A 26,306-nucleotide genomic window follows, 5' to 3' on the forward strand; every position below is an offset into this window, starting at 1 on the left:
TCCCAAATTCAGGAAAAGGAGAAAAGGGACTATGAAGCAGTTGTTTCATTTACTTTAAAAATTCAGTTTTGTTTTTGGAATATAATTGATTCACATGGCTTACAAATCAAAAAGCCTGAAAAGAATGGACAAATGAGAGTCTGACTCATGTCCAAGTCCTATACATTTCCCCCATAGACGTGACTGTGTGTTCTCATCTTCCTCCTTTACACAGAAGGTAGCAAGCACTCTTTCTCATTCCTTTTTATACTTGCTTATAATTCCATCGCACAGATGTGCCATCATTTAACCAATCCTCTATTGATGGGGTTGTCTCCATCTTTTGCTATCACAAAAAGGCTGCAGTAAATACTGAGATTTACTCATTTTCTTTCTCTTTCAGGATGAGAGAGCCTTACCAAAGGGAGATTTTTTCCCACCTGAACGTCCCCAACAACTTCCCCGTAAGTGTCTCAATTTGTATTTGATTTATACTAAACAGATAACTCAGTAAATTACACTTGAATTTGTCCCATGTTATTTTATAGTTTGTTCTCTTGAGCAGTAAAATTCTTGAGAAAAAGTTTCAAAGTATTTTTTTCTTTCTATAGATTTTCAGGATGGGAAATAAGCAGAGATATTAACTCGCTCAAGATCAAGAATAAGTATTGGTAGAATTAACTTCTTGGTGAGGCTGGCTGCTCGGGATGGTAGAGGATGTAGTTGGGCATTTTGAAAGTGTCCAAGGGAAGGATGAACCAGAAACAGCAAAGGGAATTAAAGCTAGGCTGCACTGAAGTTTAGAAAAGATTGATTGTTACCATATGACCCAGAAAATTCTTCTCTTAGGAAATATACTGAAGAGAATAAAAAACACAAGTTCGCACACAAAAATGGAATGATCTAGATGTCCATCAGCTCATGAATAGATAAACAAAATGTATATATCCAGACAGTAGTATTCAGTCATACAAGGAACATGCTAACAGTAAGACTGTACCTTGAACACATTATGCTATATGAAATAAGCCAGACCCGAAAGGCTACATATTTTCTAATTCCATCAATAGAAAATGTCCAGAATAAGCAAATCTATAGAGATAGAAAGTAGATTAGTGGTTGCCAGGGGTTGGGGGAAGGGGAGTGTGATGGCAGACCAGTAAAGGGTTTCTTTTTGGGGTGATGAAAATGTTTTTAGAATTCTATAGTGATGGTTGCACAATTTTGTGACTATACTAAAAACCACTGAATTGTGCACTTTAAAAGAATGGATTTTATTATAATATGGATAAAATTTTATGAGGAAGAAGAGTTTGATTATTTGCAGCGTTTAGGTGCACATCTCTCTCAACAGGGAAGGCTAGTTGGTTGGTAACTACACACTCCATCTGGCCATCAGATGTGGTAAACTGGAGCCCAAGCATGGGTGGCAATGAAAGAGAGCCTGTAAGCAGTGAGGGGTCAGGGAAGTGGTTGACAGGCTGGACTAGTCTGTAGAAGGAAGGCTGGCTGGGAGTGTGGGAGACCTGCTTGTGTTGTACAAGGGAGTACTTCCTGTCAGGTGAGGCAGTGAAGGCTATTGAGAGGAGCCTGTGGGCCAATCAGTGCCTCTGGGAGGAGCAGCTATTCAACCCTAGGACTCAAGTCTAGGGCCCATCTGTTAGAGATTGAATTGAACTGAACTCTTCAATGCCTTTGAAGTCTAGGAGTATCAAAGTATAATTGAGGCAGATTTTAAAGTAAGAGGAAGTTGATGGTCTCAAGAATAGGAGAGAGCTTATCTGTTCAAAGTTATCATTTAAGTTTAGAGGGGGACTGCATTTCCTTATAACATATCCCTTTCTCAAGTAAATTGTCAATGCGGTGCTTTGCAGTGTTCACTCAGGGTCAGGGTGATGGCTCTTGCTGACTTGTGTTGAGAGGAGGAGGACTGCATGGCAGCCCTGGCCGGTACAGACTGGGTCCTAGGGAGCCCATTATCCATGGCTCATGGTCTCCTGGCACATTTCAAAGATTTGACTTCAGAGCCTTGAGGGCTTTGGGGAATAAGTAACCTTGGCAATCTCTTGCCACTGTTTCTATGCAATTAAAAACAGTAGGATGTTAAATTCGATTAATTCCCTTGGACCTGGTGTCAGATTTCTTAAGGAACTTCCTGAACTTGGCCCCTACCTCCACCCCACCTTTAATCTCACATGGTCTTGGTTGTAACTTCAGGCTGTGTTTACCCAAGAGCATTGCAAGTGACGTACACAGTGAGGTCTTGTTGGCTCTTTCCAGAGACCAGTATGTATTGTTGCGTCTCACTTTCTTTTTGTGGGGCATGGTGTTGAGGGTGGGCTGGGTTAGTAAGTTTTATGGGCAGGAAGATACATTCTTTGAATGCATTTAGCATCATAGTCATTAAAACCAGCCATAGCAGATTCAGAGAATAGTGTGCCCTTTTGGCTTGTTTATACATTTTTTTTTTTTTTCCACATAGGAAAGGTAAAGAAAGGTCCTTTGGCTACCAGATTGGGAGTTGGGGGTTGGGCATATTTGTGCTGCTTGCCACTTGATGTTTTGGGTCCCTTTTTTGATCAAACATTCTTCTGTTCATGGTTTAGGGAAACAAGAGCACTCAATACTCCTATTTTATGGGTTGTTCATAGGTTCTTCTCTATAACTTTAAAGTGAACTGACTTTTTAAATTGCTTTTTATACATTCCAGTCTGATTGCATATAAAAGGTTACATCCTAAAAGAGAGTTCTTCAGTGTTCTGGTGTTGAATTATGAATTAGGCTTTGGGCTTAGCGGTGGAGGTGGGTGGGATGGAATGTGACAGCTGCAAGCCAGTGACCAAAGACTCTTTGCTTGTGAGGGTCAAGGTTTTCGAAGTACAAGGTATTCACACTTCTCTTTTTCCTTTCAGATGGACTTGGTGGCATTGGCATGGGGTTAGGACCAGGAGGGCAGCCTATTGATGCCAATCACTTGAATAAAGGCATCGGAATGGGAAACATAGGACCTGCAGGTTAGAATTGCAGTTCACTTTCATCAAGGATTGTTGGGGAGGTTAAAGTTATTCAAGTTAATTATTGGGGTTACTGCACATTGAGTGGTTCAAATGTAAGAAAGGTGGTATATTTTTTTCATTTCAGCTTCCATTGACAAAGGTAGTAGTTTGTATTTTTGCCGAGTTGAATACTTTTTCCAAAGCCATTATACCTTTGTATTTTATTCACAATGACCTTCTGAGCTGAGCTAATCATACCGTTTCATAAAAGGAGGCAATCCAGAGAGTTGGTTTTGCTCAAGGTCACGCTATCAGTTAGTGACAAAGACCTCAGGTTTCCTGCCCATGGAATCACAGCACTGCCATCATGCTCTGATACTTCTGTTACACAGACCCCCTTGGGTTCTCACCTGATGTTGGTGGGGCTTCTTCTGGGGATGTGGGCATCAGTTGATGTAAAAAGATAGGCATGGCCTCCCTCCATGGCAGAATACCTGTCATAGGCAACAAGGAAAGGTGATGTACATTATTACCTTGTTCGAGAAGACAAGGGATAGCTAATTAATGAAAGCTTTGATGTGTAGAATAAACTTAAAACTTTGCTTTTTAGCGTTTTCAGTTCTGTGCAATGAGGTTATTTCTCTACTACTATTGACTGCATTTTATGATAGACTTGGCTCTTTCTGTCTTGGAATCTTTTGAATTACCTGTTGGATGCTCTGCCAGCCCACCATTTTCAGTTCTGCATATCCTCTCTGTAAACTGTGGGGCTGATGTCAAGGTCCTTAACCTTTGGGCCAGCAGCTCAGATGGCTCTTCCTTTCTGATCGTCCCTGTCCCTGTCTGCATCCCCGACCCTGTCCCCCACAGTACTAAGTGTAAAGGCTAAGGAGCGGGAGCAGGGAGCTTCAGTGCTTTTAGGAACTGCTTTTTATTTTGAGGATTTTACTTTAAAAAAAAAAAAATTTTTTTTTAATCTATTTCTCTTCCCCTATAGTAAGCTTCTAAAAAGTGTTCACTAGTTTGTGCCAAATAATTATATTTCATGTTTAATGCTATCTAACTTGGTCATTTAATAAACTGTAGATTCTACCGAATTTCAAGTCATACCATGATGACTCATCTGTTAAAAGCATAATTTTCTTGGAATTTGATCTTTTGAGAGTTGAATGGTAGAGACTCTTTTATTTCTTTTTGATAATTAAAATATATTTATTTTCATCAGAGGTATTTTTATACTCATTTGCTGGTTTGGAATTTCTTATACTTTTAAAAAAGTATACATTACTTACTGCTTTGACATAATTTTAGTTTGCATTGACTTTTTCTTTTTAAGGAATGGGAATGGAAGGCATAGGATTTGGAATAAATAAAATGGGAGGTAAGAAATTTAAAATGAAGTCCAAATGTAATCACTCTTTAGGTATAGTTTTCTCTTTTTCTCTTTTCTTCCTTATCTCATAAGCCCTGCATGAAATTCTGACTTTGGTTTCCTAAAAGTTTGAGTCTAGAAATTACTTTTCTTACCTGTGAGTCCTTCCATTGGGTGTCTTGGCTTTTGATTCTGGCTTTCTCACTAACTGGTTCTGTGACCTTGGGCAAATCACTCTATCTGTCTGGGCCTCTCTTTTGCTTGTCTATTAATTGAGGGGGTTGGATCAGATCAGCTTTTTAAAGGTGGCTATTTTTAAATGGGCACCAGTGTTTTTGTTTTTCAAAAGCCCTTAAATTTGGTGATTAAGTTCCTAGTAGAAAATGCCCAAGGTGAAACGTGATCAATCTAAACATTTTTGTTGAGATGATACTAAATGCTGGCTTGTATTTCAGGCATGGAGGGACCCTTTGGTGGTGGTATGGAAAACATGGGTCGATTTGGATCTGGGATGAACATGGGCAGAATAAACGGTAAGAATCACATTCTCTTAACTGCTTAAACTTGCCCTTTGCTGACTGTTGGCTGTCAGGTGATGTTTAGGCTTCAGGCCCACTTTTAGTAAATGGTTTTCTACTTCCTCTTTTCCACTGAATCACATGTCTTTGAATTGCTTTAAATGTTGGCAGAATGGTCAGTGGGTGTTAAAAAAGCTAGACTTGATAGGTAAGCATTAACTCTCTCAGTCACTAAACTCTTGAGAAGTGGTGTCCCAAATCTCCCCAATAATTGTCCAATATCATCTTAAAGCTTTCTTACTGCCTCCAGAACTAGAAAGCATACTGTAAACATCTGTGGGTATGTTTTACACGCTTAAAAAATGGTCTCAAAGTGTAAGAGACGAAAGTTTCTTTGGAGTTTTTGGTTTTCATGTGTCCCCAGGAGTGCTGTAATGGATAAGTTCTTGATCATTTGCCCTGATGACTCTGAGCTTTGGGCAGAGGCATTAATGAAAATGCAATTTTGCTCAGAAATTACCAATTCTGGGAGTATTATTCACATCTTACAGTCTTCCCAATCTATTCACAGAAATATGATAACAGTTACAGAGATAATAATTGTTATTTCATTTAGTCCTTGCAAGAACCACATGACCTATAGGTGCTGTTGTCCCCATTCATTTCATTGGAAACAGGCATGGAGAGGGACTTGCATTTCTTTTAGAAATCATCTGTATTTTGGTTGATCCCTTAACCCCCACCTGCAGGAATGCTGCTTATTTTATACATAAAATCTTCCCTGGTATGGGAAGTCATTAAGGATTTAGGTTTAAATGTTTCTTTGCTGGTCTGCAGTAACTTATAAAGTGAAAGTAGTATAGAGCAAGCAAGCTCCTTTATGAGAGAATATTCCTGATGAACAGACTGCCCTTCTTCCAGAGAGTAGGGAGTAAGAAGGCAATATGTTTATTATCTTCTTTCCAGGTGCCTTTTTTGAGATGTTAAAAAGATGTAGGGAAGATTGTCACCTTTAGTTGGTAATAAAGGGACAAAAATCAGCATTTCCAGTGTGCTTTCAGGCTTGCTGTAATAATAATAAAATAATAAAAAGTGAGTTTGAGAAATCTGTCTTGAAAAAAATGTTTACTCAGAGCAGAAGAGTCTTTTGAAAGAGATTTGCGTGGTGGCTCTGAAGAGTGGAATGATGTGATTTAGAATAGGTGGACACAAGATGGGTGGGGGAGCTGTGCTGAGCCGTGGGGACAAAATCCTTGATAAACTGGCAGATGGAACCCAGCAGTTAGGATTCCGAGCCTGGTAATAGAAGGTTCAAAGTGCCGACTCTCTGTGAGGAACCAAAATGGAGTATGTATTCTTACTTTCTGTTCTTAGACGTAGGAACTCTAGAGCCTGGGGCCTCCATATCCAAGGAAAGTTTAGCTCACATCAGAAAAGGAGTTGGTAAATTTTGGATTTAATTTGATGTTTTAGTTAATGACTGTAATGCATTCATTATGGTCATAGGTGCTGAAAACATTAGAGTCTCAGGGCCGATCAGTAGAGGTCACATCTTGATAGAATGGCTGTAAAAAATTTTTAATTACAAGGTCAACACATTTTACAGGGTGGTTTGATGCCATGATTTGACAATGAAATTCTGCATTTTGGAGAATCACAGATAGGAGTTCATACTTGAGTTCCCTGTATGCTAGGACCCTGTTGGCAGCTAGGAAGATGAGGTCCAAGGCCTTTGCCTTTGCATTACTGCTTGCATATAATTCTCTTATCTGAAGAGTGAGGATGATATTTAGCTCCTGGGCTTAAGGTAAGTGCTAACAGAGAGCAGCAGAGGTCTACTCACATGCCACGCAGGGATTTCTGTTAGCCCATTTGGAGCTTAGTGACCCCTGCCCAATACCAACAGGCACGGGTGAGTCATGTATTTTAGCAGAACGCATGCCATCAACCTACAGGGTTTTTCCATCAACTCTTGGTTAATTCAGGCCATGAATATAATGTTTGCTATTGCCAGAGTCTACTGAATTTAAATGATTTAATCAGTGATGGCTAATCTGCTTCCTCAACTTGAATAGATGGGTTTACTTCACTGAAGGGGAGTAGGCACTCAGACCGCATATAAAAAGTTTGTTGCCGTCTGTTTACCTGATACTTCTGAGGAGCAAAATCAATAAAAAATAGATTTTTCAAGGACCTCTCTGTATGTGAGGGAGACAAAGTGTAATACACATTTTGAGTTTTACATTAGATGGATATATGAGGAAAGAAGTAGCCAGTGATAGAAGTCATGAAAGGCTTTCTCAAGCAGATGTGGCTGAAGTGGGCTTTCCCCCCACAAATGCTGTAAGTACTTTTTTTTTTAAAAATAAACATTGTAAAAGTAACGACTGCTCTCGCTGCCAGTATAGAAAATACAAAAGAACTTACCAGAACCTCATATTGTAGGTGAAACAGCTCCAGTTGTCAGTAGAGAAGTCTCTTTCTGCACGGGTGTATTTTTATATCCTTTTTAGGGCATGCTTGTGTATTAGCACATGGGCTTTTGAGTTATTGTCAGTTCCCAGCCAGGTAGGTGACTTCGGTCAAGTTACTAAATCATTTGAGCTTCAGTTTCTTTGTAAAAGATGTGGTGGAGGAGGAGGATTATGTAGGCGCATGGGCTGGTTGTGAAGATCTAGTGAAATGAAGATGCACAGTAAAACACTGGCAGGGTGCTGGGCGTGTATTACATGCCCAGCAGTTAGCACTTGTTGCTGCTGTTGTTACATAAGCAGGCACTTTGCAGCCTGCCTTTGCTTCGTGTGCCATCATGCAATAGTGACTGCAGTTGTGGGTGTTTGGTGTATCCATTGTTTGGCTGTAATGTAGGGTGTGATCTAGTCCTCTGAATAGACTAAATACAGGTTTTCAAGGATTCACTTTTTCCTTTTTTAAAGGAATAAAGGATGAATGATAGTTTTCTTTAGAAAAAAATAAATATGCTGACTTGGTGGTAGCTGTTGCGTGTCTGTAGTTTTTGTTTTGTTTTTCATGTCTAAAATATAAACGGTGCTTCTGGAAAGGCTAGGGTAATATTTTTTTCCACAGAGATGGAGCGTGGCATGGGTGGAGGATTTGAGAGAGACTTTGCCAGAAACGAGATGGGAATGTCTCGAAGCTTTGGAGAGCCCCTTGGCAGAGGAATGGGTAAGACGGCCCCATGGGCCCCACACGGGCGGGGTCCAGCCCCTGGGGTGCCGGCCCTGTGCCTCACTGAAATGCTGCTGAGGCTCATCCTGGATGTTGGGGATTCTTTCTCAGGCAGAATCTACTGTTTTTTCCTTAGGCTTTTAAAAAACTGGTTTTTAGACCTAGATAAGAACTTTTGGTCCTTTTAGTTTTTAAAATTATCGATAGCACTCTTTTTCTTTTAGCCTTTTCAAGTTGCTTTTTTTAAATTTTTTAATTGGCGTGAGGTGTTTCCTACTGTGGGGCTCAAGAGCTGCATCAGCATAGCACTGTTGGAACTCTGGCCTATAGTAGAGTGGACCAAGGCCCTGCTAAGTAGGGACGTGGGTCTCTCCTTACTCTGGATGTCATGGTATTCCAGGGATGGAATTGTGTGCTTGCTGATGCTTTGTAATATCTGTCATGTCTAAAAAATACCTTTGGAAAAAATCTAGATTAACGAGAGAAGTTTTCCAATGTTGGAAGACCTTAAGTATTTGGACCTATCTAAATGCAGAGACATTCTTTGGTTTTGGTTGGTTTGCAGAGCAGATTTTTCTTTATTTTTTTTTGGATGTCATCTTTCTCTTTTTTATTTGGGTGTTTCTGAGAATCTATCAACGTAATTCTCCTTCATTAGTGTGGAGCATGGAGATTGTCCATTCTTGGCCTCTGAAGTTGTTTTTCTGTAAGGTGGTTTACAGCATGGGTGCCTTGGTGCTTCCTTCCCCATCTCCACCTGCCTCTCATCGTATTCAGTTGCAAGGCTCCTGGATGAGCTGCTCAGAGAGCTGCAGTATCTTCATGGGACCTCGTGGGCGGGGGCTGGGGAGAGGATTTTAAGCTTCTTATGTCTAGTTTATATTAAATATGTTCTTAGAATTTATGATAGTTTTCAAATTTGTCATTCAGCTCATCAGTGGGACAGGTTTCTTAATTCTTTATCTTTAGAACATCAGTTGTCTTGGTGTCCTTCAGGAAAATCAGGAACTATTGGAAACTGTTTCCCACAGAAAATCTGTTGATTGGTGGAGACTCTTGTTTCTCTTTTTCCCCAACTATATTTGAACATTTCTCGCATGATTGGATTTTCTATCATGGTAACATAAAACTTGCCATTTTAACCATTTTTAAGTATACAATTCAGTGACACTGATTACTTCTACAATGTGCTACCATCGCCACCTTCCATTACAAAAACTTTTTCATCACCCCAAACAGAAACTATCTGGATAATTAACTGGTTTAGATAAAATCAGTGAAATTTACTTTCTTTTGGACTTGCTTGATATGATTGCCTATGGCTTTATTCTAGTTTGCTCTGTAGCTTTAGGATTTTGGGGGTGAGTTTATATCTGTGTTTGACTAGGCTGGTTAAAAGTTTTTTATTGTCATAACTGGTTTTGTTTTTGTGTCTTCGAATGGTTTAGGGTATTTAAAAATATATTTTAAAACTTACTATTTGGCCACACATACCAAGTTGTGAATGCCTGTGATGAGAACAAAATGACCCATGACTTTGCTCCCATGGGAACTTTTTCTTGCTCTGAACCTTCAATCTTCTGCCACTGTGTGTCACCTCTCACCTCTGGGATCAGGCTGTCAGTCTTCCTCCAGGTTCCTGCAGTGGCACGTGAATGGCACCCAGAGAAATGGAAGTGAACTTCTTGACTGTGAGGTGACTTCATGTGGCAACAGGAAATTGTTCCAGTCCTGCTTTGAATAGAAACATCATCTGTGGGGCTTGGTTTCTCCTGAGGATTCCCAAAGTGACCATGGGCAAAAGGAAAGGGCTGTGTCCTGGAATTCCCTGCTATTTCTTGTGATCAGACCCAAGTTAGTAAAATGGTCTTTGTGCCAAAAAATATTTCTCAGGTTTTAAGAGTGAAGTTGCCTAGATTGGATTCTCAGATTCAGGTCTTGATATTTCATTTCCGTATAGTTTCACTTGATGGAAACATTTTGGTGCTACTTTCTGTGGTGCTCAACTTTCTCAGTATCCCTTTCATCAAGTCAGTGGATCTTTGCACTTTAGTGCTTCCAATTTTGTATGTGGTCCATGACCTTGAAGGAATTATTGCAAATGTGGAGATGTGATGCTCAGTGTGGCTCAGGACAACACCAGAGGTCTGTATATAGTGAGGGGGCTTATGGTGCTTTTGATTTCCCTTGTCCTAGAACCACGTGTGCACCACACAGATGTTACTGTTTTCTCTGTGCCAAGACTTGAAAAAGTCCTGCTCTAAATGACTAATGGAGAAGTTTTGATCAGACAGCACTTACTTTGAGAAGGAGCTCAGGAAGACTTCATGCAGGAGAGGCAGCCTGAACTGGAGTGGGGGTGGGTGTCTGAGAGGATTTGGCACAGGTGCGGGGTGTATCACAGTGTCAGGTGCAGAAGAACAGGTCGGGGTTTGGAGTCCTCACAGGGAGACCTAAGAAAGCCTGTGGAAGGAATTTGGCTTTTCTCTTCAGACTGGTGTGCCCACTGAAGCCTTTTGCAGGGAATAGTTTGATCTAAGTGCTGTTTGAGGGTGTGGTCCTAGGCCTGGGCACTGTGAGCAGGATTCCTGGAGGAAGAAGTTCTGTCCTTGTCTTCAGGCTGGACATACTTTTCCACGTCCTTTGGTAGTTAGTTTCAATACTAGAAACCACTGTGGGGAACAGATGTGGTAGTTTTTTTTAAATCTCTGTGGTTATGGTTGTAATACGAGTAAGATGGGCTCCGTGGCTGTTGTCCAAGTTGCTGAACATACTTTATGACCAGAGAGGGGTTGAGTACAAGTTTCTTCTACATAACAAAAGGCTGAAAATAAACTTTTTAAAAGGTAAAACTAAAGATAGCATTGGACAAACTTTAAAGATGTTTATAAGAGCCGTTGACAAGCAGGCAGCAGTCCTTAATGTGTTGGACCAGTTGAGTGTGTTTTGGAGGTATTTATACTAGTTTTCTAAACGATAGCCATGAGGTGCTGATTGGATCTGGGTGGATAAATGCAGGCTCCAGTCTTCTGCACTGGAAGTCCCAGGGAGAGACCTCAAGTGAGATAGTGTGACTCTGAGGTACTGAGAGTCTGGACCAGCTTTAGAAAGCTCTGCCCTGAGAAGGGCTGATGGTCCCCCCTGCTTGCGTTCTTGCTCTGGCTGTGTAAATTCAGTTGGATGCACAATGTGCCTTTGCCGGTGCTTTCCCAGATCACCCTGCAGACCTGGGCCTCAAACTCTGGAGTGACATTGTATCCTAGCATTGTAACCCATTATCAAGGACTCTACTAGTTTTCCAGTAAAATGATTGTGTCTATGCATATTTCTTGAACCCTCTGTGTGTGTGTGTGTGTGTGTGTGTGTGTGTGTGTGTGTGCGCGCGCGCGCGCGCGCACGCATGCGTGTATGTCTTAGTAGTAGTATTTCTTCTGGAATCTGTAATAAGCCAATTTCTATTACTGCAGAGAAATTTAGCTAATTTTTCTTTTCTTTCCCAATTTCCTTAGAAATCCTAAGTAATGCATTGAAGAGAGGAGAGATCATTGCAAAGCAGGGAGGAGGTAGGAAACGTTTAGTCTGATCTTTTAATTTTTTTTTTTAGAACGGGCTATTACAGGAGATAGAGTATAGTGGTGAAAAGCATGAGCTCTAAGAGTGCCCAGTTGGGAAGCAGCTCTAACTCTTGCTAGCTCTGTGACATTTGGCAAAATACTGAATTTCTCTATTTTTCATATTCCTCTTCTGTAAAATGGGGATTTAATAGTACCTACCTCATAGGGTTGTTGTGAAGAATAAATGAGTTAATGTGTATAAAAGTATTACATAAGTGCTATGTAACTGTTGACTGTTGTCATTATTATAATACTCATATAATTTGAGGGGCTTTCTTGTTTTCATATTCCCTCCCAAAAGTAAATATTTTTCTTCTGCTTGATTATAAAAGTGCACTACAATATATCACCTAATATTAAAATATAAATACTTACTATAAAAATTCAGAAAATTAAAAAGAAAGTAAATATCAGAAATCCCACTGCTCAGTGATGAATGCTATAAACATTTTGGTATATGCCCTTTTGTTGGTAAACATTTTAATTGGGTACTTAAGCTAATGTACTTTGTCAGCCCTGCTTGGCCTAAGTTTCATGGTTTTTTGTTGTTTATTTGCACTTACTGGTTCTTTCTGTAATGTGTTGGTTTTAAAAATGCCCACGTGGTCACCGTTCCTTCCTAGTCCTTTCAGATTGTTAGCATCTGGCTTTCATTCTCATTTCTGATGCAAACTACCTACCCTCCCTATGTCTTTTACATTTTTCTTTTATAATGTGAAGAAGTTATATGGTTTTTGAGAAATTTTCTTTGCAAGTCCAATGTTCTTATAGTTACGTATTTATATTTTGCCATTTGACGTATGGTTGTTCAGCTCAGGAAATGGGCACTGAGAGGAGGAGTGACTCACGCAAGGTCAGTGTTGGTCACTTATTGAAGCTGCCGAGTTTTCTCTTTTCAGTTTGCCTCTCAGGTCAGTAACGCGCTAGCTGAGGGGCTCAACTGCCCATTTGCAGAGGCAGGTGGCAGCGGTGAAGCTTGAGAAAGAGGGACACCCAGGCTCTACATGTGGAAAGTGGTGGTTGTGCCATACCCTCTGTGTCCACAGTTGCCTGCATCCTGGGGCCACTGTACTGCTGGCTCACCAGCATGCATCCAGCCTGAACATGGTTTTGAAAGACTGATCCTAGGCCTCCTCCAGGATGCACTGTGGTGTATTTGTTTTTTTTTCCGGCTTTCTTGGGTGGCTGTATAATACCTTCTTTATGCCCTGGAAATGCTCAGAAGTGCAGCCAGATTGGACATCAACAGGGCATCTTAGAAGAGGGACAAGTTAGGAATAGGATAAAAGCTGTAAGTGACCATCACACTGAGTGAGCAGCTGAGCATGGGGTTTCTGTGCCTCCCCTCCTGAGAACATTTCTTGATGTCTGGTGATGGAGATGGCGTAGAGGCCTCAGGAATTGACAACTGTGGCTCACAAGCTTGTCACCAGGACTGGCACTTGAGAAGCAACTTGGAGAACATTGTCAATACAGGTCCTCCAGATTGGGTTCTTTTAGTTTTAAATTTTGTTACAGATATTTCAGTTGTGGCACAGAAGTAGGATGTAAGGAGCCCCCTGAACTCACTGCCCAGCTTTAACAGTTGTCAACATTTGAGGGCTGTTTTAATGACATTAGTATAGGACTCCCTTTCAGACCCGTGGTTGTACTTAGGAACTCTTAGTGGCCCTAGCAGCCAGGTCGCTGTCCTAGTGAGGTGTGCACCCAGGGAACAAGATCCTGACTTCTGCCTCTGTTATGTGTCCCTGTTTCAGGTGGAGGTGGAGGCAGTGTCCCCGGCATTGAGAGGATGGGCCCCGGCATCGACCGCATTGGGGGTGCCGGCATGGAGCGCATGGGTGCAGGCCTGGGCCATGGCATGGAGCGTGTGGGCTCCGAGATTGAGCGCATGGGCCTGGTCATGGACCGCATGGGCTCAGTGGAGCGCATGGGCTCTGGCATCGAGCGCATGGGCCCCCTGGGCCTCGACCACATGGCCTCCAGCATTGAGCGCATGGGCCAGACCATGGAGCGCATCGGCTCAGGCGTGGAGCGCATGGGTGCTGGCATGGGCTTTGGCCTTGAGCGCATGGCCGCGCCCATCGACCGCGTGGGCCAGACCATCGAGCGCATGGGCTCAGGCGTGGAGCGCATGGGCCCTGCCATTGAGCGTATGGGCCTGAGCATGGAGCGCATGGTGCCCGCAGGCATGGGGGCTGGCCTGGAGCGCATGGGCCCTGTGATGGATCGCATGGCCACTGGCCTGGAGCGCCTGGGCGCCAACAACCTGGAGCGCATGGGTCTGGAGCGCATGGGCGCCAACAGCCTCGAGCGCATGGGCCTGGAGCGCATGGGCGCCAACAGCCTCGAGCGCATGGGCCCTGCCCTGGGCCCTGCTCTAGGTGCCGGCATCGAGCGCATGGGCCTGGCCATGGGTGGCGGCGGCGGCGCCAGCTTTGACCGTGCCATCGAGATGGAGCGTGGCAATTTTGGAGGAAGCTTTGCTGGTTCCTTTGGTGGAGCTGGAGCCCATGCTCCTGGGGTGGCCAGGAAGGCCTGCCAGATATTTGTGAGAAATGTAAGTGGCTCTTGGGAAACATCTCTGGGTATTGGACCGGGGCGGGGGTAGGGGTGGTGGGAGCAGGAGGTCAGTGGGACTGAAAGATGGTAGGTCAAAGGCAGAGGCCCTTCCCTAATAAGACGAGCTAAGTGGCATGGAGAGCACACCTTACCACTGTCCCCAAAGTTTGGTGCTGGTAGGGCGAAAGTTGAGGAGGGAGTATTCCAATTTAGGGCACCTGTGCACCAAGAAGAAGATGGGTTCTGTGAAAACACGGGTGTGTTAGAATGAACAGACTTGTCAGCTGAAGAAATCTAGAGTGGTTTGAAAAAGCCCTGAATGTTGACAGGAAAAGAAGTGAATATTCTTTACCAAATTGGCCCCCTTGAACTACTGTTCATTGGTCCTGTGGGCTGCTCACAGGCCACCAGTATGTTCTGCTCTCTGCGTTACACTCCCACAGACAAAGATACAGGGGTGTGAAGTTGGTGTCGCTAGATTAGAACCTCATTCCACATAGACTTGCTTTGTTCTCTGCTGATTGACTCAGTGTTTGAAGGTCCTTCGTACAGTTTTCTGTGTAATAAGATATCCCTAAAATTATCCTCAGAAACATTTATAATGTTAATAATATGTTAGGGTCTGGTGGAATCTCACATTGGTCTCTTTTTTTTTCCCCTCTCAGCTTCCATTTGATTTTACATGGAAAATGTTAAAAGACAAATTCAATGAATGTGGTAAGTGTTTGAGAAAGGCTCTCTAGTTGTTTTCGTCAGTTATAGCTTGTTGGTGATGTAGTTTGTGTTGAGTTGAGCCGTGAAACTTGCATCTTAAGTCTTCACAGCCACTTTCCATCTATCCAGAGTGTTGAAGGAACTTGCCATTTTTCTGCCTATGTAAATATTCAAGCAGATTATTGAGTTTCCTGTTATGTGTCAGACACTTTCATCTTTGTTCTCATTTAATCCTTTCTTTTCTCCTCTTCTCCTTTCATATTTTTGAAAGGAGGTAGTAGTGTCCCTATTTTACAGATGAGCCAGGTTCCCAGGTATGTGGCTTCTAAATGGCGGGCTAAATAATGACGTACAGGACAAGGCCTCTCTCCACTATAGCACAGTTGGTTCCGTGCTTCTGAGGGCTTTTACTTGCCCAACAGGTCCCAAGTATGAGGTTTTGCAGGCTCCAGGCATGCAGTAGCTTGTGTGTGAGTGAGGCTAAGGATTATGGTTTCCTGGGCTGTTCTTCGCCCCATGTTGTGGAGGCACACTGGTCCAGCACTGTGGCAAGCTTGCTCTGTGGCCAAGAGGCAGTTCGGTTGTCTCCTTTCCCTGTCTTCTGAGGCGAACTCCCACCCCTCACCCCAACCACCTTTTTAACCATACCAAGTGGGACCCCATCCCTATGCCAGAGGTTTGGAGGGCTTGCTGGATCAAGTCTTCCTCAGGGTTTTTTCATTTTCTTTTTCAGTGGTGGCTCTGAATTCGCCACCGTTGCCACTCTTTCCCGGTTCTTTTCTTGGGGTTAGCTGTTGAGTCAAAATCCAAATTCACAAACCCCTTTAAGACCTGGCCTCTTCCGATTTCATTTTCCTCCTGTCCCCAGATATGCTCTGCTGGGTGTGTGTGCTGTTAACAAGCATCTCTCTTCTGGTGAACTTGAACTAGGCTATTTCAGAAGCCTGGACTTCAGACCCTCCCCCAGCCAGAGTTAATGGTTCTGGACTTGTGGGTCCCTAGCACAGTCTACCCTATTATATACTTAGCACTCACTGAAGTAGAGCCCTTTGCTTCTGCAGCTCTTACCCTGTCTGCTGTTTTCATAGTGTTTGACACATACCTGGGTGCTTAATAGAAGCTTGAATGAATACGTATAACCTATTTGCTAATTATGGCATGGTTATATTTGGACAGAAGCTCAAGTGTTACTGGTACTGGCTTTGTGAGGTGAGGAGAGCCTTTGTAAAATGTACTTCTATGAAGTTTGCCTTTCGTGGTCCCTTTTTTATTAATTTTCTGGAGTGGAAAGGCGTGTTTTTGAAGCTGCCAGGAAGGCTGATGAGGAGGCATGATCAGAAGAATGGCAGTGCAGCTGATGGGTTTGGGTAACTGGGTTCCAGCCCGTGTATTCTGAGCATTTGGGCTCCAGGCATGAGGGTCTCTTTCCTTTTTGACTCTGTCAGCCAAAATTCAACAGGTGATCTCGACTGAGTGGAGTCCAGACTGTAGCTGAGCTATGGGTTAACCTGATGAGTTCTGGTCTCTTCTTCCCTCCCTGTGCCCAGGCCACGTGCTGTATGCCGACATCAAGATGGAGAATGGGAAGTCCAAAGGGTGCGGTGTAGTTAAGTTTGAGTCGCCAGAGGTGGCTGAGAGAGCCTGCCGGATGATGAATGGGATGAAGCTGAGTGGCCGAGAGATTGATGTTCGAATTGATAGAAATGCTTAAGCGGTTGCCTTTTTTAAACATCGATACCAGACCTCTGAATTTGTATTTTTTCTTGTTAACCATTTTAATTTGTTGGCTGGATGTATAAAGATGTTTGAGAAATTCAGTTGCTTTTTGGGGTAATTTGAATTACTTTTTTAATGACTGGGGTTCCATTTGACTGTTTGCATTGAGATTGCAATGTGCGCAATTTTTTTTGTAGTTGTGGCATCTTGTTGACATCGAATATGACTTTGATAATAAATACCAGTTCCTGAAAGCTGCTTGCTTTTGTGTGTGTTGTGGGAGAAACCACCCAAAATCTTGGGAGTTCAAGCCACTTTCTTCCCCCAGAGCTTTAACCACCAGGGTTCTCCTCCCACTCCTGTCTATAGCCCTTGTGGGTGAAAAATGTGTTCCCAGACCATGTTCAGAAAAGAACTCTTCAGGCACTCTTTAAGTGGGCCTCAGTTCTCCAGTGCTGATCATGGTGTATTTGGATGTTCAGAGCTATCTTGAAGGCTATCCTGTTTCCTTGTTGTAATGCTATACTGCAGGGCAAAAGGCCTGCTTCCATGCTCGTTTCCAGATTTGCTTTTCTTTGAAACATATGAAGCAGTGGGCGAGTTTCTGAGTTGTATCCCTTTTTAGAATTGGGCCCCATTCCCTACACACAAGCACATACATGCACCTTCCAGCCATGTGACCACACAAGCCTACTTGGGATGGGCTTGTGCCTATGAGGAGCAGCTTTTCCTAAGTGGATGTGGAAAGTGGGGAGTGTCCTACTTATCTCTGTCCGCATTCTGTCTGGCTTTTGATGTATTCTGCTCACCATAGTTCCTGGCTGCTGCTGGCTTTTCCTTGCCAGACTTGGTCATCTGATTATAAGGAGTTCCACCTTCAAGTCTAAAAGGGGAACAGCTCCCTCACCACCCTCTTCCTGCTGCATTTTTCTCCTTGCCTTTATCCCTGAGGAATGAGTCATGGAGTATTGGTGGGGGGGTTGTCAGAGAGAGAGGACACCTTGCAGAACACCCAACAGTATGATCATTCAGTTTCCTGTACCTTTGCTCCTCTAAGTGTGCCAGTGTGGCTGGGAAAGAAAAGACAAGAAGCAGGGATGACTTTAAAGAGGGGCTTTATGTGGTCGTGCCTGCAAGTTGTCAGATGTGAGCCTGGGCAGCTCTGTGACTACCAAGCTAGGATCCAGGACTCCTGGGTTGGTGGGTTGGTCCTGGCCCCCCACTCTTACGGGCCTTATCGTCCCCAGGGAAATGGTTGGCTCTCCAGAGGGTCTGCAGAGGAAGGATGACTTCCAGTGATCCCTTCCCTCCCCCATAAGCAGGACAGCAAGCAACCTTCCTTTCAGGGGAGTGGGGCATGGGCTTAACCCTTCCCAAGGCACCATGGTCTTTTGCAGCGTTCCCAGAGTAGCTACATACCCCAGGAGGCGACGTCATCATACACCTCCGTTTCCCTGGCAGAAAGCATAGTTGGGTCAACAATGGCCACCCCCGTCCCCTGCACCCCCCACCCCCCACCCCAGGCCTGGTACTCACAGAGGGAGGAGAGCTGTTCTGGGCACATAGCCATCTATGAGGAGAGAGCAGGCAGAAGGTAAGTTTCGGCAGCACCAGCAGTAGCCCCCCATCTCCCCAGTGCTGCTTGGGCTGGGCTCACTCACACTTGCCCTTCGTGTCTCTGCACAGCATCTCCTCCTTGCTTGTGAACTCAATTACTTCCAGGATCTCCCCCCGCCGGATCCCCAGGTGCTTGCCTCCCCCACGACGGGTCTTGGCATTGGGATCAATCATCATCCTCGTATGAATCACAATCTCCCCTTCAAACTGGGGGTAAGATGTTAAGAGAGTGGTTTTGCTTGTGCTGCCACCCTGGGAACCTTGGTTCTCTATTTGAGGATGGGATTCGTGAGGCCTTGGTAGGCTGGGGCTGAACCCACCCCCGTCCAGGACTCTTGTTTCACTTGGTGTCCAAACCTTGAATTTCTTCCGGAATTCCCTCTCAGCTTTCTCTGCCTTCCTGATCTTCTTCAGGTCCGCAGGCAGCAACTGCTGAGGCTGGGGGACCTTCTCCTTCCTTCCAAGGAATTGGGGTGCTGGTAAGCAAGATGTGTTCCTCTCAGGGAGCATCTTGCACTGTCCTCCCAGAGATTAGCCCCACCATGTTCGGCCACCCCCCCCTTGCCCCGTGTTACTTGAGCTCTGGGTCTTGTGGAGACCTCCTGGAGACTTGCTTTGTAGATGGCACTTCATCTGGGGGCAGGCAGAATACTGAGTCAGGTGGGGACTGTCAGCTCAGCCCTTCTATACCCTGATGACTTAACTCTTCAGTCTTTCCCTGCGTCAGTTCATAAGACAGCCCACAGAATCCTGAGCCTCTGGTGCCAGGTCCCCTTGTAGCCCCACCCTGACAGTTCTTCAAGGCCTGTCTTGTGGGTATGGAGTCTAAAAGATTCCCTTTCATTTTTCTTAGCTCCTGCCACATTTCCAGACATGGCAGGAACTGCTTTACCATGTCAATTCATTTTAGTCCTCACAACCACCTTGTGTGATTGCAGGTGATGCTACTAGCATTTCCAGCTTAGTGGTGAAGTAATAAAGGTTCAGAGAGGTAAAGCCATCTATCCAAGCTCACACAGCTGGTAGAAGTCGGATTTATTTGCAGGAGTTTGAAGCTGTTTTACTTCTGTTTCCTAGAGCAGGTTGGATTCTGGGAGTTGGAATGAGATTTGGGTGAAAAATAAGGCAAAATTGTTCCCTACAGGCAAATGAGTCTGCCTCTGTGAGAAGGGGCTAATGGGGTGGGATTCTTGGCCTAGCATGGCTGAAGACAGGACTCCCGGGGTGAGCACCGCTCCATGTCATCTCCTGGCAAATGACCCGCCTTCTGGATATGAGCGCTGCTGCCCAAGGGTAGGGCCCACGGCAAGAGCCCTGAGTGTGAAGGAGCCGGAACCTGCAGCCTTTGCTTTTTACTGTCCCCTCAGTGAATGACTCAAAGCATCAACTCGAACACAAGGGACCAGTGGCCCATTGAGGAGTAGCGTGTCTCCGAGGGCCCTGTCTTACCAGTCGTGAGGGGACAAGGCCCATTCACTTGCCTTTCTAAGATTAGGCTCTCAAAAGCATCGTGGTTCTTCGGGACCCGATCCCTAGTTGTACCCTTTAGTGGGATTGGTGGGTGCACCCTGTTGGTGGCACACACCTAATCCCCTACAGGTCAAGATGAGAGTTGCCAACCCTTGGAGTTCCAAGGCTGGAATAGTGAACCTTTTCTACCCACCTGCCACCTATGAACTTCACTAGGCAATTTGTTCTTAACCCTCTCAAACTGTGGTGCTAGACATTCTGAGTGTCTGTTAGTAAAGCCTGGGCTGGAACACACTGGAGACCCCAAAGTTCGAGAAACAGTTTATACTTCTCCTATCTTTGAGGCATTTCATTACCATTTTCCACCCTGGCAGTGGCCATTGAGTCAACCTGATAGAGCAGCTGCAGCACCTGCTGCCCAGACAGGCCTTCTAATAGTGGGCTTTGAAAGCCAAGATTGACATCAGGTCCTTCGGCCCAAGTAGGGCCAGAGTTGGAGAAAACACAGGGCAGAAGTCTGACTTCTTTGCCTCAATCCAGGACCATGTAGCTTCTGACCTCCATTCTCAGTCCTTGTTTTGGAAGATTTTGTTCAGTGCCCACCTCAGCTGACATGCCACCGGACAAACGCTTATAATGTCTGTGCTGTGCTCTTCGCCCCATGCAGACCCCAAATATGCCCCTATCCTTGGCCTTGCTCAGAATGTTATCCCTCTGCTGCTACTGCTTCCAGAGGCTGCCCCATTTGTGGGGGTCACCCAGTCAGGAGCAGACCAACTCCTGCACTCCAGGGCCCCCTGCAAACCCACTGCAGCAAAGAGCATGTCCCAAAGAGCATGCGGTGCAGTTGTGGCCTGGCTGCCCCCCTGGCAGTGTGACCCTGAGCGGGCCACCCTCAGATCCTGCCTTCCCAAGTAGCCAGCTCTATCTAGGAAAGAGCAGGATCCTGCCTGTTCCTGAGAGGTAGGGACAAGCTGTTCCTAATCTCAGGAGGGGGTGGGGCATGCCTCCAGGGTTGCAGGAACTAGAGTGGCCAGGGGCAGGCTGGGACATCCAGAAGTCTGAACTCCTCCCCTCTCCATGGCCCACATCCCCAAGATCGGTCCTCAGACCAAGCCACAGAGCTTCCCCCAAAGCAGAAGTAGGAAGGGCCATGCCAGGAAGCTCCTGTTGGGCTATGTGCTAACAGGGAGGTGTTGCAAGCAGCTCCTGGGGAAAGGCCCCAGAGAAGCACCAGGGGCCCAGGAAGGAGCCTCAGAGTTAAGGAGGCAACCAGGTTCCTTCACTGTACCAGGATCTCTGCGGCTGGTGGGGAGAAGGCAGTAAGGCGGTATAGTATCCTAAAGGTTGAGGGGAAACCCAGGTGAAGGGCAAAGGGCAAGAGGGAGAATGGAGGTGGGTGAGAGTCTGGGAGCAGTCTGAGTCAGCTGTGCTGCTTCCTGACCCTGTGAGCTGGCACAAGACACTTCTCAGATCCTTAAGCCACCCCATCTGTAAAATGGGGATGATAATGTAAGACATGTCTGACGATGCCGATTCGGTGATGGGTACGTAAAGTGCTTGATGGAAGCCAGTTTTGTTACTGTGTGAGGTTGGTGAAGGCACTAACAAGCAGGGATGGGTGGGGAGGAGGGCTGGAGGCTCGGGAAGGAAGAGGAGGGCCCTTTGGAGGCCCAGCGCAGACTGTGGCCAAAGAAAGCAGGGCTGCCCAGGGGGCTAGGCAGAGACGGAGAGCGCGACCTGGTGACCTGGAGCCTGCGGCTGCAGACTAGGAGGGTGAGGAGAGCTGCCAATCTCTCCTTCCAGCTCAGGCCTCTCTTGAGTTCCGAGTCCTGCCTGGACATCCCTCAGGCCCCTCGAACACAACAGCTCTAAAAGAGAACTGGGCATCTTTCTCCTCCAAATTGCTCTTTTCTCTTGTGTCCCCAACTCAGGATTGGTTCCACCCTGCACCCAGAGGTGGTAGGCTCAAAATTTGGGGCTCATCCACATGAGCTCGCATGCTCACTCCTGCTTAATCCACTGCTGAGTTCTGCTGGTGGCTTTTTGCCTCAGGATTCTTTAACTGCCCTCCGTGCCTTCTGCCAAACCACCCTGTGCCAAATCACGGTCTGCAACAGTCTTCCCACTGACTGTTGGTTGGTTCTGGGCTCCCCTTCCAAACCTGTTCTTCCCACCAGGAATTGGCGTGGCCTTTCTAACAGGCCCCCTCCCCTGCTGCTTTCTCCCTAGATGCTGTCAGGGAGATGGATGGTTGCTTGGCCTTACAGCAGGAGCCTGGCAGAAAATGTCCTTGCCAGGATGTTTCACAGGTGCTGCGGTCTGGCTGTGGGCCACAAGGAGGTGCTCCAGGCCCTGTCCCCAACGAACCTGTGCTTTTGAGACTGGGTCTGGCATTGTCTGTGGGTTCCACGTCATCATACAGCTCATAGATCTCATCCGGGTCCCTGCAAGGAGACTGAGATGAGGACCTCTTCACCCCCCCTCTGTCTACACCTGTCCCCTTTATCCCCCACACTCACTGCGGGATGTCTTCAGATTGTCTGGCCTGGAAGAGGGCCCCAGCAGAGGAGCGGGTCCTCCGGAGAGCTATTGGAGAGAAGGGCAGGAGGGAGGGAGGCAGGCACCGCCAGGGAACCCCACCTGTCTCCTTTGTCTGCCGCCCTGACCCACCTGCAGCTGCCACCGAGGGTCTCCGAAAGCTCTCGATATCTGTGAGGACTGGGGGCAGTGGGGGCTTGGCTGGAGGGGGTCCCAGACTGCTGGCAGGGGGCAGAGTCCTCCGCCGGGGTGGGTGGCCAGGTTTGAGGCCCAGCTTGGACCCTCCACTGAGAGCGAGGGCTCCTGAACTCCGCCTCCCAACACGGGTCATCCCCGGGACTCCAAACCCAGGGCTGAGTAGGAACCTGGAGCCAGAGCCTGCAATGGCGGCAGGCAGGGAGCTCTCGGAAACTGAGCCCGGGAGCTGGGGCTTTCTGGGAAGATCACCAAAGAACTTATCCTGTGGATGCCTCTTGGGTGCATTGGCCTCGGGCTGTGAGAACTTGCGGGGTGGCCCTCGGCCCTCGGGCTGTGGAAACTTCCCAGGAAGTATGTTGAACATGGGCTCTGAGGACGTCCTGGGGAGGGCACTCAGCTCGGGCTGCGGAGGCTTCTTGGGTAGGAGTGCTTTGAACTCGGGCTGTTGGGCCCTCTTGGGAAACACACTGAACTCGGGTTCTGAGGATGTCCTGGTAAGATCACCAAACTCGGGTTGCGGGAGCCTCATGGGGAAGTCATTCTGCTGAGGCTGTGGGGCCTTTCTGGGAAATGCACTGAACTCGGGCTTTGAGGGTGGGGGGTGGGGCTCACTGATCTCCGGCTTCGAGGGTGTTGGGGGTAACTCAGCAGACTCGGGCTGCAGCAGGAATTTCTTAGGGGGCTTTCTGGGGTGCACATTGATCTCAGGCTGCGGGGGCTTCTTGGGAAAGGTACTGAAGTCAGGCACTGAGGGCTTCAGAGTGGCCTCACTGGCCTCAGGCAGCTGAAACTTCCTGGGGAATGGACTGAACTTGGTTTCTGTGGGTGGTCTGGTGGGATCATTGAGCTCCAACTGTGGGGGCTTCTGGGGATGTGTGCTGGGCTCCAGCTGTGGGGGCTTCTGGGGATGTGTGCTGGGCTCCAGCTGTGGGGGCTTCTGGGGATGTGTGCTGGGCTCCAGCTGTGGGGGCTTCTGGGGATGTGTGCTGGGCTCCAGCTGTGGGGGCTTCTGGGGATGTGTGCTGGGCTCCAGCTGTGGGGGCTTCTGGGGATGTGTGCTGGGCTCCAGCTGTGGGGGCTTCTGGGGATGTGTGCTAGGCTCCAGCTGTGGGGGCTTCTGGGGATGTGTGCTAGGCTCCAGCTGTGGGGGCTTCTGGGGATGTGTGCCAGGCTCCCGCTGTGGAGGCTTCTGGGGATGTGTGCCGGGGTCCAACTGTGGGGGCTTCTGGGGAAGTGTGCCAGGGTCCAGCTGTGGGGGCTTCTGTGGATGTGTGCTGGGGTCCAACTGTGGGGGCTTCTGTGGATGTGTGCTGGGGTCCAACTGTGGGGGCTTCTGGGGAAGTGTGCCAGGTTCCAACTGTGGGGGCTTCTGGGGGCCTGTGCTGGGCTCCAGCTGTGGGGGCTTCTTGGGAAGCGGGCTGGTCTCAAACTGTGGGAACTTCTTGGAGAGTTCAGTGGACTCAAGTTTGGAGGGCTTCCTGGGGATATCAGTGAACTCGGGCTGCGGGGCCTTCCTGGGGACTGCACCAAATTCGGCCTGCAAGGGTTTCCTGGGGACTGCACCAAACTCAGCCTGTGAGGGTTTCCTAGCGTGCTCGCTTGACTCAGGCTGAGGAAACTTCTTTGGGAGTTTGTTGAACTCGGGTTTTAGCGATTTCCTGGGGGGTTCACTGGACTCGGGCTGAGAGGCCTGGAACTTTGCTTGGAGGCTCCGGAAGTCCTGATGGCTCTCCTACAGGACACGGAGCCAGTCAGGCGGGGACTCTACATTGAGGGTCATGGAGAGGCAGACATAGGGACACACACACACACACACCTCCCCCAGGCTCCAGTTTGGCTTGCTCCTTCTCCCTGACCTCAGCCTTTTTGCTTTTGGTTGAGGTTTCCCACGTTTTCATCTCCAGAACCTGTCAACTATATCCCCCCACCTCCCCTGATGTCTCCACTTGGGTGTCCATTATGCCCCCAGCCTCTCTGCCAGTGCTGAGCTCTCCATCCTCCCCAGCCTGCCACTCCCTCAGGCCTCACCTTGGTTGGTGGTGCCCCCTGAGTGTCCCTGACTTCCTCATTCTTCTGCATCCTAAGTCCCCATTCCCTTCTTTTCTAACTTCAAAATATATCTGGAATCCAATCTCTTGTCATCACTACACCACTGTCATCCCAGTACGGGAACCATCCCGTTGCCTGGGTCCTCCTAACGGGTCTCCTTCGCAGCCTCCCGGCTCCCACCCTTCCTCTCACCATCCCTGCTCAGTACCCCCACCTCTAGCAGCCAGAGGAAGCCCCTAGTTGGTTTGTGCCTCCGCTCAGAATCCTGCAGGCAGCCCTCATCTCCCCACAGTAAATGGCCTGGCCCTCGTAAAGGCCTCCCTCCCCTCTCCTAGGCCCCAGTCCCCCTTCCCCTGCCTCACTCATACTGCCTCCTTGCTGCTCCTTGACTGTCTGCCGTCTGAGCACTTCCCCTCCCACCTCAGGGTCTCTGCACTTGCCCTTCCTCTCTCTGGGACCTACTTCCCCACCTTGTGCTTCTCCTCTTCCTCCTTCGGGTCTCTGTTCCAAAATGTCCTTAGAGACGCTGTCTCCAGTCACCCCATTTTAAATTGATTCCCCCTTCTCAACTCTCCCCATACTGTTCTTTTACACACACACACACACACATCAGCAGACAGACTGATACACATGGTCATGGACTGTGACACACTGTCTCAGGCCCCCTTGCAACCGGCCCTGCACACTTGATCATGGACGCCGAGAGACAGGCTGACACGCAAGTAGGTCAGGTCCTCTCTGACCTGCGGAGGTGGCCGGGCCTCAGGGCCCAAGCCTGGCTTCACCTGGGGTTAGCGGGTTAGGGGGAGGGGGACAGAAATGGGTGGGAAGGTTCCACCAGGCCTTTGCCCCTCTGTGCCTCCCCTTCCCCATCCAGAGTCTAGATTGGGGTCACCCCTTGGAAAGGCTGTCTGGGGCCTGAACTGCCTCTATTAAGGTTCCTTCCCTACTGGGTGGGTCAAGGCAAGGGCTTCCAGGTGACCACACGGTCAGATAAGTCAGGATCAGTGGGTCATGACCCAGGGACTGGCAGCCGGGGGTGGTGGGGTGGTGGGTGCCTGACCCACTTAGTCACCACACAGGAAGCCCATCTGCCTGCTATCAGGTCATGCTGGCCTGGGGGTGGGGAGTGGTCTCAGACAGTCCCGTCTGTCCCCCAGCCTGGGCCATAGGCCCTGCGGAACCCGAGCTGTCCTGTGGGGGTGTCCGCATTGCTCCGCGCCTCAGGGCCGTTCATGAGCCATCCCTGCTTCCTGGACTGCCTTCCCAGCTCTCTCTTGCCTCTCTTCTCTTGGGCAGTCTAATTTCTGCTTACTTCTCCCCTTGCCTCTGGTGGGTGTGGAGGGTATCCCGGGAGCTGGGGACTTGGGAACTCACTCACCATGTCTGCAAGTAGGTGATGGGCGATGGGGCAAATGGAACCCAAGCCAGGGCTGTTGCCTTCAGGAAGTTGACTGTGGCTTCTGCTCCTCTGGCCAGTACACAGGGTGGGGGCTGCCGGTGGAGCAGGGCGGGCAGAGGAGGAAGGAAAGGGGGTGGGGACTGCACCAGCCAGTCACCAGATCCTGCCGGGTGCGCCTGTCCCCCTTGAGCGCTTGTTCCACCTGCTGCTGACCCTGAGCTTCGGGCCTCACTTAGTCACAGGGTTCTTGACCGTCTGCTGTCCCCCTCCCCATGCTCTGTTGTGTCTTGGACTTGGGGACAGCAAGGAGAACTGGGTGCCAGCCCTGATGGCCGCCTGCCTCCCAACAGGATAAATCCCTTCAGGGCT

The 26,306-nt window shown here is 47.6% G+C and overlaps 2 protein-coding genes across 16 annotated transcripts in view; one reads left to right on the forward strand and one right to left on the reverse strand.

Moving 5' to 3' along the window:
- HNRNPM (heterogeneous nuclear ribonucleoprotein M) overlaps nt 1-16,914 on the forward strand; it is a 38,512-nt gene extending 21,598 nt beyond the window's left edge. For 3 of the 10 annotated variants that reach the window (XM_037824480.1, XM_037824483.1, XM_037824488.1), the window contains 9 exons: nt 383-443; nt 2,892-2,993; nt 4,312-4,356; nt 4,803-4,880; nt 7,953-8,051; nt 11,564-11,617; nt 13,426-14,228; nt 14,896-14,947; nt 16,492-16,914. In XM_037824480.1, coding sequence (XP_037680408.1) covers nt 383-443; nt 2,892-2,993; nt 4,312-4,356; nt 4,803-4,880; nt 7,953-8,051; nt 11,564-11,617; nt 13,426-14,228; nt 14,896-14,947; nt 16,492-16,655 — 1,458 coding nt within the window. In that variant the 3' untranslated portion in view covers nt 16,656-16,914. The remainder of the gene's footprint in view (nt 1-382; nt 444-2,891; nt 2,994-4,311; nt 4,357-4,802; nt 4,881-7,952; nt 8,052-11,563; nt 11,618-13,425; nt 14,229-14,895; nt 14,948-16,491) is intronic. The other 7 variants (XM_037824482.1, XM_037824487.1, XM_037824484.1 and 4 more) reach the window with 5 other exon arrangements.
- Nucleotides 16,915-17,758: 844 nt separating this feature from the next.
- On the reverse strand, nt 17,759-26,022 carry PRAM1 (PML-RARA regulated adaptor molecule 1). Of its 6 annotated transcripts, XM_037824477.1 has the most exons (10): nt 25,917-26,022; nt 22,421-24,218; nt 22,270-22,336; nt 22,118-22,194; nt 18,853-18,910; nt 18,635-18,734; nt 18,322-18,484; nt 18,197-18,230; nt 18,080-18,114; nt 17,759-17,932 (listed from the first exon to the last, which is right to left on the reverse strand). In XM_037824477.1, exons 1-10 carry the CDS (start codon nt 25,917-25,919, stop codon nt 17,895-17,897), a joined length of 2,373 nt encoding a protein of 790 aa, XP_037680405.1. In that variant the 5' UTR covers nt 25,920-26,022; the 3' UTR covers nt 17,759-17,894. The 6 variants fall into 6 exon arrangements, 5 of the variants coding, with proteins under 5 accessions (XP_037680405.1, XP_037680404.1, XP_037680403.1 ...); XM_037824476.1 differs by having other exon boundaries at nt 18,328-18,484; nt 22,270-24,218; XM_037824475.1 differs by having other exon boundaries at nt 22,270-24,218.
- Between the last annotated feature and the right edge of the window lie 284 nt (nt 26,023-26,306).

This window comes from Choloepus didactylus (assembly GCF_015220235.1).
Source record: "Choloepus didactylus isolate mChoDid1 chromosome 25 unlocalized genomic scaffold, mChoDid1.pri SUPER_25_unloc2, whole genome shotgun sequence".
In the NCBI taxonomy this organism is placed as follows: Eukaryota; Metazoa; Chordata; class Mammalia; order Pilosa; family Megalonychidae; genus Choloepus; species Choloepus didactylus.